This window comes from Cervus canadensis, chromosome 22 (genome assembly GCF_019320065.1).
Source record: "Cervus canadensis isolate Bull #8, Minnesota chromosome 22, ASM1932006v1, whole genome shotgun sequence".
In the NCBI taxonomy this organism is placed as follows: domain Eukaryota; kingdom Metazoa; phylum Chordata; class Mammalia; order Artiodactyla; family Cervidae; genus Cervus; species Cervus canadensis.
In genome coordinates this window covers 12,543,838-12,557,052 of record NC_057407.1, presented here as the reverse complement: position 1 = coordinate 12,557,052, position 13,215 = coordinate 12,543,838, and the positions used below count along the sequence as shown (strand labels likewise).

The 13,215-nt window shown below is 38.1% G+C and overlaps 1 protein-coding gene across 6 annotated transcripts in view; it reads left to right on the top strand.

The window, feature by feature from the left end:
* Positions 1-6,637, top strand: part of SFMBT1 (Scm like with four mbt domains 1) — a 109,107-nt gene extending 102,470 nt beyond the window's left edge. For all 6 annotated transcript variants that reach the window (XM_043442538.1, XM_043442535.1, XM_043442533.1 and 3 more), the window contains 4 exons: positions 2,676-2,854; positions 3,038-3,283; positions 4,170-4,298; positions 5,168-6,637. In XM_043442538.1, the coding sequence (XP_043298473.1) occupies positions 2,676-2,854; positions 3,038-3,283; positions 4,170-4,298; positions 5,168-5,308 (695 nt within the window). In that variant the 3' untranslated portion in view covers positions 5,309-6,637. The remainder of the gene's footprint in view (positions 1-2,675; positions 2,855-3,037; positions 3,284-4,169; positions 4,299-5,167) is intronic.
* Positions 6,638-13,215: the final 6,578 nt, after the last annotated feature.

Genomic DNA, 13,215 nt, shown 5'->3' with positions numbered 1-13,215 from the left:
CCAAAATGAAGATCTTAATTTGGAGTCTTGTCAAGGCATTGTTACTCAGAGACAAAATTCTGATCCTACTTTTCCTTAAATCCTACAAGCCCTGGTATACTTAGGAGAATTAATATAGAAGTGGATTTTACCCTGTTTAACTTGAAGATTTCTTTTAAGGCACTCTAATTTTGTGTGTCTTTAATTTTATCATGTGGGTAAATCACCTAAGGATCTTGTTGAAATGGACATTCTGATTCTTCAGGGTATATCTGGGGCCTAAGTTGTCTGCATTTCCAATAAGATCCCAGATGCTGGTGATGGTGCTTATCCAAGGTCCATATTTAGCATGACGGGTTTTCTAATCAGTGTATGAATCACAAAATCATATGAGAGTCTCACCTTTTTGTTTCCACTTAACATTTATTGGAATGTAAACTTCTTAAGAGCAGGATTTGTCTAGCTTATTATTATTGTGTCAGATTCAGCACTTAGTTAGGCAGATTGCAATAATTAGGAGCTAAGTGAAATGTACTGTTCATATAAGCACATGTTTTAAGCACACCAATTTGAGCCTTTGGTATTATTTGGATTATGTTACATTTCTTGTCTGAATTTATTTTTCACAATGAGATAATTGAAATTAGCCTAGATTTTAGGAGTCTTTATAATTTTTCCCAGTTAGTAATTTAATATCAAATGGATTTATATTCTTTAGCACTCATTTTAACAAAAAAATTACATTATATTTTCATATTACTTTAATGTATAGCTCAGAGTTAAACTATATATGTGTTATTTTTTGAAGCATTTCTACATTCTATAATTTATATGAAAATACAGAGGACCTAAAAATAGTCATAACAATTCTGAAAAAGCAGAATAAAGTTGGAGGACTTACTCTACCTGACTTCAAGTTTTACCATAAACTACAGAAATCAAGAGTGTAGTATTGATGAAAGAATAGTCAAATCGAGTGATAGGACAGAATAGAGGGTCCAGAAAGAGACACAAACATGTAGCTACAAGATTTTCAACAAAAATGACTAATGGGAAAGGAATTTCTTTCAACAAATGGCACGGGTACAATTGGACATCCAAATTGAAAAGGCAAAAACAAAATTCCTTGGCTCCATCTCACTATAGACAAAAATTAATTCAAGGTGTGTCATAGACCTCTTGTAAAACTAAAACTATAAAGCTTCTAGAAGAAAACAAGAAAAGTATCTCAAGATTTTGAGCTAGGTAAAAGTTGCTTAGAGAGTACACAGAATTCACTAACTAACTGAAGGAAAAACTAATACATTAAACACTATGAAGTTAAAACTTTTGCTCTTTTAATGATAGTATTTATAAAAATGAAAAGACAATGCACAGTCTTGGAGAGAATATCTCATTTATTTGTTTTGGCATCTCTGAATGGCACAGAGGAGAAAATGTTCTTAATATGTATATCCAACAAAGAACTTGTCTCCAGAATATATTAAAAACTCACAACTCACTAAAAAGAGGTTTTGAAACTAAAGAAAACTGGTAGTTGTACAACATTGTGACTATATTAATAGCACTCATTTGTACATATTTATGTTTAGTTGTCATTAGATTTTATCTCAATTTAAAAATAAATAAAAAGAGGAGTTAATCTGAAATTAGATAGTGGTGGTGGATTCATCTGTGTCGAAAAACCACTGAATATGTACACTTACAAATGATGGATTTTATGTTATGTGAATTACATCTCAATTTTAAAAAATGAAATAAGCAGAGAAAACTGTTTTAAAAAGTGAATAAAAGACTTGAATAGGCACTTCACCAAAAAAGTGGCCAAAAGCACATGAAAATGTGCCTAGGTTAGTTGTCAGGGAAATGCAGGTTTAAACTATGATGAGAAAGTACTATGTATCCATTAGATTGGCTGAAATGAAAAAAGACTGACAGTCCCACACATGGGCAGCGTGAACCAAGCTGCAGCGGTGAGCCGAGCAGCCTGACCTCTCGTACATTGCTGGTAGGAGAGTAAAATTATATAACCCTCTTGGAAAACTTGGCAGTTTCCTTGAAGGTAATCCTGTGTCTACCATGTGATCCAGCAATTCAATTCCTAGGTATTGACTCAAGGAAAATGAAAACATGCCCACTAAAAGCCTTGTACAAGAATGTTCACTGGACTTAATAATTGCCAAAACTTGGAAACAGCCAGGTGCCCGTCGGCAGGAGAATAGATAAGCCAGTACATTCATACGATAGCATGCTTTTCATCAATATGAAGAAATGAGCGTCTCACACATACAACATAAATGAAACTCAAAAACATTCTGCTGAGTGAAAAGGAGCCTTGTTGGAAAAAGTACTTACTGAATGATTCCTTAGATGAGGCAAAACTAACCGATAGTGAGGAAAATTAGAATAATGGTTACTTCTGGTGAGGGGGACTGATGAGGGAGTGACACTGAGAACTTTCTACATTGATGGGGATATTTTATATCTTGATAGGGAGGATTATCTAGGTTTATGCATTTGACAGTTACTAATCGAACTATACATTCAGAATCTACACAGTTAAGATTATTCCATTATATGGAATTTAACCTTAAATACACTGTATCCATTTTGTGCTATGATAGTGGAATCTCTTGTGGTTTGAGGTACACAAAAATAATGAAACTACTTCATTTTTCTTTGTCATACACATTTAGCACACTACTACGGAAAGAAGAAAAATAAAAGAATTGGGAGGCCACCTGGTGGGCATAGTAACTTAGCATGTGCCCTGAAAAAAGCAAGTAAGAGGAGAAAGAGGCGAAAAAATGTTTTTGTTCATAAGAAGAAACGCTCCTCTGCGTCTGTTGATAATACACCAGCAGGCTCTCCCCAGGTATGAGATCTGTGATGTCCCAGTAATGTCTTTACACCAAGAGATCCCTGCTTTACAATTCAAACAGAAAGATATCTGCAGGTCTTTTTTTAATTCGAATCTCTAGCCAGTGGAAGATGGTTTTGTGGTCCAGGAAGTAAATCAGTCTGGAATTTCAGTGACACATCTCCCCTTGTCCTCTAGGGAAGTGGTGGTGAAGATGAGGAGGACCCGGATGAAGGGGATGATGATTCCCTAAGTGAAGGCAGTACGTCTGAGCAGCAGGATGAGCTCCAGGAAGAGTCAGAAATGTCAGAAAAAAAGTCATGCTCCTCCTCCCCCACCCAAAGTGAGATATCCACATCACTGCCTCCAGACAGACAGAGAAGAAAAAGAGAACTTCGCACTTTTTCATTTTCTGATGATGAGAATAAACCTCCTTCACCAAAGGTACCCATTTTAAAACTACAGTGTTTTTTTTTTTTTCTTTCTTGACAATTTCCCTCAACAGTCTAATGGTGAATGATATTGGCATTACACTTATTTCAATATGGCATCAGTTGAATTTCCTGAGTCTCTTTTTAAAAGATCCCAAATTCAGATTTACTTGTATGTCAAGGATTATTTAGAGATCAAATAATAATAATCCTTATCAGGGGGAAAGTCTCTCAGAATGGCAGCTTATTTTAAGTTACAAAAGTTTCATTGGTAGTTTATTAGTAGTCTATTAGTCTTTTAGGGAAAACTGTCTTTTTGATATTTTTCATGATATATGTGGTTTTTTTAGAAATAGACTATTTATATCTTTTTGGCTCTTGTTAAACCATTTTGTTTGTAGATTCATATGTGCATATTATATAACACATACACACATTATGAGAATGGAAGAGTAAGTTAGTATTTTAAACTTGGATTGCTTTTTAAATATAGTCTGTGAATAGAAGTGGTTAAAAATGATTTCTCCTGGTAATTTAGTTAAGCCTTCTCTTATTGGAAATACCAGCCTGTTCACTTCTGCACCCTGACAGAGCGTGCGCTAAAATAAACCAAGGAACAAATGGGAGATTTTAAAACTATTTTCTGCTGTTAAATTATCTACATTATTTGTATTGAGACTTTGAGATACATTCTTGTCCACTGGTATTTCTTATTATAAAAGACAAACAGTTTCTCAGTACCTAATGTGTGTGGACCTTTGCATATTTTCTGGGAGAAATCATGTCCTTAAAAGCACTTTGAATTCTGCCTTTTAAAGGGTTATGACTTTCTGTAGAGACTTTCTTAGAGTGAAGTAGCTTTAACACCATTTGTTTTGCTTTTGTTGTGGGGAATGAAGGAAATAAGGATTGAAGTTGCTGAAAGGCTTCACCTGGACAGTAACCCCCTGAAGTGGAGTGTGGCGGACGTTGTGCGGTTCATCCGATCCACAGACTGTGCTCCGTTGGCAAGAATATTCCTAGACCAGGTATCACAGCGACCTTTAGTTTTTAGTAATGCGTCTCTTTAGCAAAGGACTATGGATATAATAGCAATAGCAATTTATTTACAAGTCTTAGGAAAAATACTTCTATCCAAAAATAAAAAATGATTTCCCTGTTTAGGAGTAGAAACGTGATAAAAAGTTATTTATCTGACTTCCTTCACAGTTGAAGCAGATTGTTACTGCAATCTTATTTTTCCTAAGAGTTTGTTTGCATCCCCCATTAAATAACTTAAAATCAAGCATGCTATACTTAATGCTTATACTTATGCCAAATATATACTTATATATATACACAAATATATACTTATGCATGTACTTATGCCAAAATAGCGATTTGCTTGTTATTAAAAAATAATTAACATCTATAATATGTTAGGATCTAACAGAAATAGTCTGTGACCTTAAACAGTGAAATAAATTTTGTTTTGATAATTGAGATTCACAACTGAACATCTTTGAAAAGCTTCTCAGGCTTTTGTGAATTACAGAGCAGGAAAACATTGTAGTTTATAGGTAATATTTTCTTTCGGATTTAGGAAAGTTCCTCTAAAAAGATGATTCTTTTGACACATTTAGTTGTCAATTACAAGGCTAGTTAGTTTACTGGATTTCTGCAGAACAGAATAGATTCTTACTTGTGGTAAAACTTTCATTATTCATTCTGAAGATTCATTAGTATAGAGGACCATGAGAGGTATTTAAAAGGAAATGTGTGATACTTACTTAAGGAGAAAAAGTAATGAAAAGCACAGGGACCCTGATTTTGACAAAACGAAGTGAACCAGGGCTGTCATGGTTGAGCTGCCATTCATGTGCACATCACAGATAATTTGTATTTTATGCTTTAACAGGAAATTGATGGGCAGGCCCTATTGCTCCTTACTCTTCCCACTGTTCAAGAGTGCATGGACTTAAAACTGGGCCCTGCTATCAAACTTTGCCATCACATAGAGAGGATCAAGTTTGCTTTTTATGAACAGTTTGCCAACTGAGAAGGACAACCAAAGTAGGCTGTATCTTTGAAGCACAAATGCAGCAAATCCTTCGCCCTGCTCTACAAGTGGAGCTGAAGTAGTCCCAGGGCTCTGGGCCCTGCAGGTGTCGGCTTGCTCTCTTTGCACTTTCAGGGAAGGAGGACCCACACCGAGGAAGCAAAAACTGCACAAAAGTGGCTCTCCCGCCAGTGAAAATGTGGGCATCTCTTGTTCATCAGATTGCAGTTTTAAAAAAAATAAAGATTGTGAAGAAAAGACTCATATAAAAAGAATAAGCATTTCCACTGGTGTGGCCTGGAAACAAGGATAATCGAGGCTGCTGGCACGCACCCTTTTGATTTTCTTTTTATTCTCTCTGTTCCTTCCCATTGTAGATGGAACTTTGTTCTCTGCTTTCTCTTTCTTGGGAAGAGAGGACACAGCTTTAAGTCAGCACTGATTTGGGACTGTGCCTCAGGCACGTCAGTGCTTCATTGTCATGTGTTTTAAAGCTTTTTTAAATTAAAACGGTTCATTTTGGGGATAATTATGTGGCTCTAGGTTTTTGAATGTACAGTCACACTTTGATCCATTTTAAAATCTATTCTTAGGAGTTCCTTTGTTTACTACCTCTGTTGATAATTGAGCTTGTAGCCATGTCTGAGGTTTTTTTAATGATGCCATTTTTAAGCTACATGAACACTAAAACTATGACAGAAGTTGGAGGAAAAGACACTGTTTTCTTTCTTAAGAATAATGTGTGGCACTTACACCAGTTCCTTAACTGACTGATCTAAGAACTCTGCTGTCGTCGTTTTCCATCCTCACCTCGGTTGGGCTGCCTGTTTCAAGTAATATCGCAGACTGTTGCTGTTTTAAGTTGAATTGCTCTCTCCCCACTAGTTCTCAGAAGGATGTCCATAGCTTTTATTTTGTATTTACTTTTCTCTACAGTTGTTTGTCCAACTTTCATTTTGAGAGTCCTTACTTTGGGTAAAAATCAGTAGGTGTTTCCTGGACCCACAGTAAAGCCCATTTCCCCATTTTTCTCAGTGTCTCTAGACAGATAGTATAGAAGCACAAAAGAGAAAATATGTTTTGGGGGAGGGGGAAAGTGATGCAGAGCATCAAGTTTCTGTCACAGTATGTCCTTAGTGACCAGATAAAGATTGAGAGATGGTTAAGGATTCTAGAAACATCTTTGACTAGTCACATTTACACTTTCTTTGATTAAACCTTTAAATTGAATGTATTCTACAGTCAGTTTCCACTCAAAAACTCAGTTTCCTTTTAACTGTTTCTTTTGACCCATCTCAACTTGACATTAAACAGAAAAATTTTCACTTATGATTGCACTGGCTGTTGGCTGTTATAGAAGAATAGCATTTACTGTACTGTTTCTTCCATGAGGAATGAGGAAAGATACATAGGTTGCTTCTTTTAAATGGTTTGCTTTGCTGAATGGTTTTTTTTTTTTTTAATTATCCTAGTTACTTACAACTTTATAACCTAATCATTCCTCTTCAAGATTTGAAAATGTTTTAAAACTACAAACTGGGTAAATTCTAAATAGCTATACAAATATAAGGTAATTTTATTACAAATTTAAACTGATTGTGATTTTTTTCCTTTTCTTCTCCGCTGTTCCACCTTTTTTTTTTTGGACCTTGGCAAACATTTTGTAGTCTGACTCTTCTCTTTATTGGATAATTTATGAACCACTTTAGTTCAAGCCCTCCAACCAGACCCTATATTAAAGCATCAACTCTTTGCTTAGGTTACTACCAGATATACCTGGAAAGAAGATTTAAGTAAAATTAATCTGTTTAAATGTATTGGGAGATCCAGTTTTTAAAGTTTTGATTGATTCTGTGCCACTGCAAGAGAAGCATATATAGGATGCTTGGGAACAATTAGTCTTAAGTAGATCAAGTTTGGGGAGCAAGTATCTTGCATAATAATGTTTTGTGAGAGCTCAGCAGTCAACACACTATGGCAAGGAGTTCCTTGAAGTAGATCAGTGGAACAGAAAAGTCTGGAATTGATTAACATTGTTGTCTTATTTAGGAAAGTGGTATTTATTTTCTAAGAGAGAATTTACCAAATGTAACAATGAATATATTATCTCTCTTTTGACCTCTTCACAAACCATAGAATTTAAAACACCTCCCATCACAAATGAGAGGGCAGAGCCCCTGAAAGATGAAATGCATGGACCTATGTAGAGTCTCTGATCAGAGTCAAACCCTAGCCAGCTTGTCTATTTACACCGTGTTTAATCAAGCTCAGCTTTCTCCTAGAGAGAAGCTGACTCTAAACTGGACAAGTCAGTAGGGTTTCCCTTAATATTGTTTTGCATTCTCATACCAAGATAATAGTTTTATCAGGCAACTACAGTGAAGAAGCATGATATACCCCCAGCCCCTCCTCCCAGATATCACATAAGAGAGGATAATTATTTGGGAATTTTAAAGTAGGAAAAGCTTCCCTGATAGCTCAGTTGGTAAAGAATCTGCCTGCAATGCAGGAGACCCCGGTTCAATTCCTGGGTCGGGAAGATCCGCTGGAGAAGGGATAGGCTACCCATTCCAGTATTCTTGGGCTTCCCTTGTGGCTCAGCTGGTAGAGAATCCGTCCACAATGTGGGAGACCTGGGTTTGATCCCTGGGTTGGGAAGATCCCCTGGAGAAGGAAAAGGCAACCCACTCCAGTGTTCTGGCCGGGAGAATTCCATGAACTGTATAGTCCATGGGGTGGCAAAGAGTCAGACATGACTGAGTGACTTTCACTTTCACTTCAAAGTATAGAAGGGCTTTTAAAGTATAAAATTAAACTCCATTTGCCTCAGTGTTGTTGGGGCTGGACTGTACAGCAGTGATGGTCTAATTCTTTTGCTTCTAAAACAGATGTTAAACCTGATAATACCTCACCATGTTGGGTAAAATGTTTGTATATTGCCCATAGGTATGTGAACTTTGTTTTTTAAAGATACCAACCTCTTAAATTTGTGAGAGGTACATTATGAGGGACTGCATTTGTCTAAATTTGACCTTCAGCTGGCTCTGTAGCCTCCTTAAAGTCAGAAAGTTTTCCAGCATCAATTTTTGATCCTGAGTTGACAAGCTTGGACACAGGTGAATGGATTATATCATACTTCTGGACTTTGAAGTTGATTAACCAACATAGACCTCTTATTGTAGTGTTGGTGTGTTAGGGAAATCTTTTACCACCCGTGAAGATTTGCTATGACATTTTGAGTTTATTTTGTGGGCTTCTGGGAACTCATGCTATTTTTTATTTGTAAACTACCTACCTCCATCTCTCTCAGTTGAAGCAGAATTGAGGTGGCTAATGCAGGAAATGCACTAACGGGGTGGGGGGCACTTTTGTCCTGTCTGCCTTTCTTTAGTGATGTAGGTGGCACCCAGCATATATGAGGTCAGAAAAGGGTAGTTACTAACCTCTGGAAGAGTTGGGCTTCTTGGGTAAATATTTATTGAATTATGATAGAGGCAGACATGGAATACCAGTTCAGAACTTGACATTTATATATTTCTTCTCCTGAAAGCAAAATTATTCTCACTGTGAGAGAGAGAGGGCATTGGACCAAAGCTTCCTGAGGACTTGAATACATTTTACTTGTTCTCTTATCCCAATTGTCGCTAATACAGCACCTGAATACAGAGTGAAAGCTTTAGGAGGGCTCAGGTTAGATAGTATTCAGAACTGCAAGCCAAAAAGTATCTCTGGAGCACACATAGAACATCAGGGAACTGTAGGTGAGATTTAACTAAATGGGGACATTGGGAAAACTATCATAGGCACTTATATTTACTTGGCACCTATCACCAAAGACTTTGCCATAAGACACCGTGTGTTGGTTTGATTGATGCCCACAGATGCTCTGAGAGAGTTGTTAGGAGCATAGCCTCGACAGTGGAATCACACGCCAGGTTTGAACTTTAGTGGTGTATATTGGGGATTTTGTGTGGTTGTGTATATATGTGGAAGTTCAAAAGTGTTCAATGTTATCAGTTGGCCTTTTGAAGATGGAGAAGGCAGTACTAACAAATGAAGTATAAATCTCAATGGGGACTGTGTACCCTCTTTAAAAATTTGAATGTCTTTGGGTCCAGTGTAAGTAACCATGTGTCATAGTCATGATGCTGGCTCAGAAACTCTGTAGGACAGACGCTCCTGCAAAACAGAAAAGAAATCAGTCACTTTCATGCAAGTGTAATTCTTGATTTTATTCACTTTACAGTGTTTTGCTAGTGAATTTTGATGATTCTCTCCCATTGTGTGAGGATGTGCATACTTTAGAAATTTGAATTTATCTAAATGAGCCACCTATGGACTTGGAGTTTTGGAAGAAGAGTTCTAAAGTCCAGCCCAGTCCAAATGGATCTGGTTCCAAGCCTGCTTGCCTGGGATTTCCTCTGTACCTGTTTCAGGTTTCACAGGTAGTTCTGTTTCTAAGGGGAGCCTTAGGGGTGAAGGTATAGAAGCTGATGGGCCCCAAGTGCACTGGAGATCAATTTTCTTCATTCTCATGTTTCAGAAGTCTTAAGATTTTTGCAAGAACCAGCAAAACCAGGAGTAGGGGTTGCAGAAATGGAGAAGTAGGGCTTAAAACTCCATTCCATTATGTTTCTTCTGACTTGACATACCATTTGGGTCTGTCCTGGTGCCAGGACCTATCACAAAAGACTGTCTTCAGAGGGAAACAAGCCACGGCCTTGTTGGACATGTCTTTAACTCCAGCAGCAAAACTGGGACCCAGAGCTCTCGGGAGGCAAAGGATGACACTGGCTAGGGCAATGAAGCTATAATACCATTGCTAATAGGTGTGCCTGTTCACAAGATGTGTGGGAACTCATTCCTAAGGGTTTCTATATGTTTTATTGAATCTAACTATGCCTAGCTAGGCAGAATGGATGTGGGCAAATAGTGTTGAAAGAATGAGGTTAGGCTCTTGGGGCAAATCCAGTCACAAAGCAGATGACTGAAGAAGATAACAGAGTTAAGACAGTTAAAACTGGGCAGTTCCTTAGCTACTTTTGCAAGAAATCTCTGGGGAAGTGGACTTTGAATGTTTCTCTTGAGATTTTAAAGTGCTTGTTTCTTTTCCTCTTCTTATTCTTCTGTTTTTTTGTTTTTTGTTGTGGTTGAATATTCTCTGAAGACAATCAGAGGCCTGCCAGGGTGGGACTTCTGGCTGGTTCCAGCACTGTCCTTAGGCCTCTTTCTAACACTAACTCATTGGAATTGATGCACTTTGTTTAATGGATATTGTCCTTTTTTTTTTTTCTTTTTTTTTTTAAGCTGCTTGTTTGGAACAAAATGAAATGCATATTGCATTGTATCCCTCCTGCTTGCTGTTTTTATCTCAAATTTAAAAGTTATGCATTGAGGATTAAGTACACTTAAGAAGAAATATGTGGAAGAATACCTATTAAAATAACTCCCATCAAATTTGATGGTATAATTTCAAGGGATTAAGAAGTAACTATTTTGGATGAATATTTTGCGCAGTGGTGGTTTTTTTGTTTTTTGGTTTTTTTGGTTTGTGAATAAGAGTGTATATAAATGTGTGGTATATTACAAGTTTTAAGTGGTCGTCAGAAAATTAAAACTGGTCTTAAGGTATATATTTAACGTCCTTTGACAGCAAGGAAGGCATCTTGACCAGAGTAAATCCTTCAGAACTTTCCAGTGGGACCTCAGAGAATCATCTCTGAATGGAGGAGAACGTTCGTGCTTCAATAAAATTAACCTTTCCAGAATTCTCCCCCTCTCTCCTGCCATCTGATGCTTTCCCCTCTGGATTCGGGTGCTTTTTAATTGCAGTTCAGAAAAGGTAGGGAGAGCAGAATTTCCCAGAGTGAGCTTGCAGCTATCACTGGGGACTCTGCTCCTGATCTCTGAAGACTGTTTCTTGTTCTTTACTTTTGCCTTGGTACAGCAGCAACTGGCCTTAGGACTCCTCCACATCTGGATGTGCAGAGCACTGCTTTGTCAAAAAATGCATTTTTCAGCTCTATGTGAAATTTTCCTTGAGCTGTGTCTTCAAGCAATCAGTAATCTCCTTATGCCCAACTACAGTCTCTTCTGCTTTACACATCCTACTGTTTGGTTCTCTCTAAACATGAACTGTAACTGTTGAGCATACCCATAAGGGACCTTCTTAGACTTAAGACAACGGTAATGCAATTTTTCCTTACCTGTTTATTTTCTTAATCTGATTTTCTGTATTTTCCCATGGTCAATACTTGTGGAGAGTTTTAAATTTTATAAATTAAAAATCAGTTTAATTTAAAAAGCATTTTGTTGCATGCTCTCTGTGCCAGGCACTATGTTGGATTCAAAAGTGTGAATAAAAATCAGTTCCTGCTCTCAGGAGGCTCACACTTAGCTGGAAGAGAGAGGTGTGTACAGCCGTCTAGAAGTCTAGACTGCTAAAAATTTAGCAGTCTGAAAAGTTCCAGTGGAGCAGCCAGCACACACAAAGTAATCTGGATGCATGAAGCATGGTTAGCAGTTCATGACGCAGGGAAAAGGAAACTGTATTCCATGCAGCTAGAATGCTATGTATAGGCACAGAGGTGTGGAAGTACATTTTTTAAGAAAAGGGCTGGAGAATTGCCTCTAAGGAGCCAATTAGCATTTGTGTTCCTCAGATAATCAAGTTAGTATTCCTATTAACCAAGAAAGCTTTTGGATAGCATTTACCGTTTTATGTAATTGGATTTTTTTAAATTGAAATTTCTTGATGGCTATCTTAAGGGAAAATTTCCCTAGATTTGATTTTTATTGTTCAACAAATGTACCCCAATGTCTACTGGAATAATACTGTGTACATTGGCATTAAGTGGATGCAATCCTGGTCAGGGACCCGAGAGCACCAAGAGATGTTTGGAGAAAAGCGAGAGGCAACTGAGAGGGTAGATGACAGAATGGGGATTAGAGGTCCTAGTTGAGGAAGAGAGCAAGTTCCAAGGAGTCAGAGTTGAAGGGGAATAAATGTGTTTATTTGGAGGGAGGCTCTGGAGACTGAAAATACCAGCAACCTGGTTTTCTTTTATGAATCACGTTCAAAATTAACAAGATGGGGATATATTCACATGTTTACAGTATATACCCCATATATTTCTAAATGAAGGCAGTTGGATTGAAAGTGACGATGTAAATTACGTTTATGGGGGGAAAAGTGGATTGGGGCCTGACTGATGAATTTAAGCTATGCCTCTTGGGGACTTCCCTGGCTCTGCAGTGGTTAACACTTCACCTTCCGATGTGTAGGGGGTGCAGGTTCCATCCTTGGTCTGGGAGCTAAGATACCACATGCCTCCTGGCCAAAAACCCAAAACATAAAACAGAAGCAATATTGTAAAACATGAAACAAAGACTTTAAAAACAGTCCACCCCCCTTCCCCAAATCTTAAAAGATTAACTTTTGGCCAGTATATTGGTACTAACAAGGAAGGTAGGACGCCGAACGTCTGGGTTGAAGGGAATATGATCAATTTTCCTCAACGACCTGCCTCAGAATAATCCAGGCTGCTTGCCGAAATACAGATTATTGGCTACCTCTCAGAACAACTGAATCGGAATCTGAGGGAGGAATTCAGAACTATTTTTTCACAAATTCTTCAGGGGTGAGGGGTTTATCTTGGAGGGAAAAAGATTTTAGACAGATCTTCCCTGCTCTTCCCCTCAGGACCAGGAGCTCGGGGTCCAGGGCGGGACTCTCAATCCGGTTTGAGCAGCCCGCCTCACCTGGTCTGTCCTACCTGTGGTGGGGACCCAGGACACCGCCCCCTTGCCGACCGGAGCCCCGCCCTTCGAGAGGGAGAGCGGGAGCGGCCAAGGCCCGCCTCCACGCCGGGTCTGGCCAATCAGGAGCTGCGGTCTCAGACGTCGCG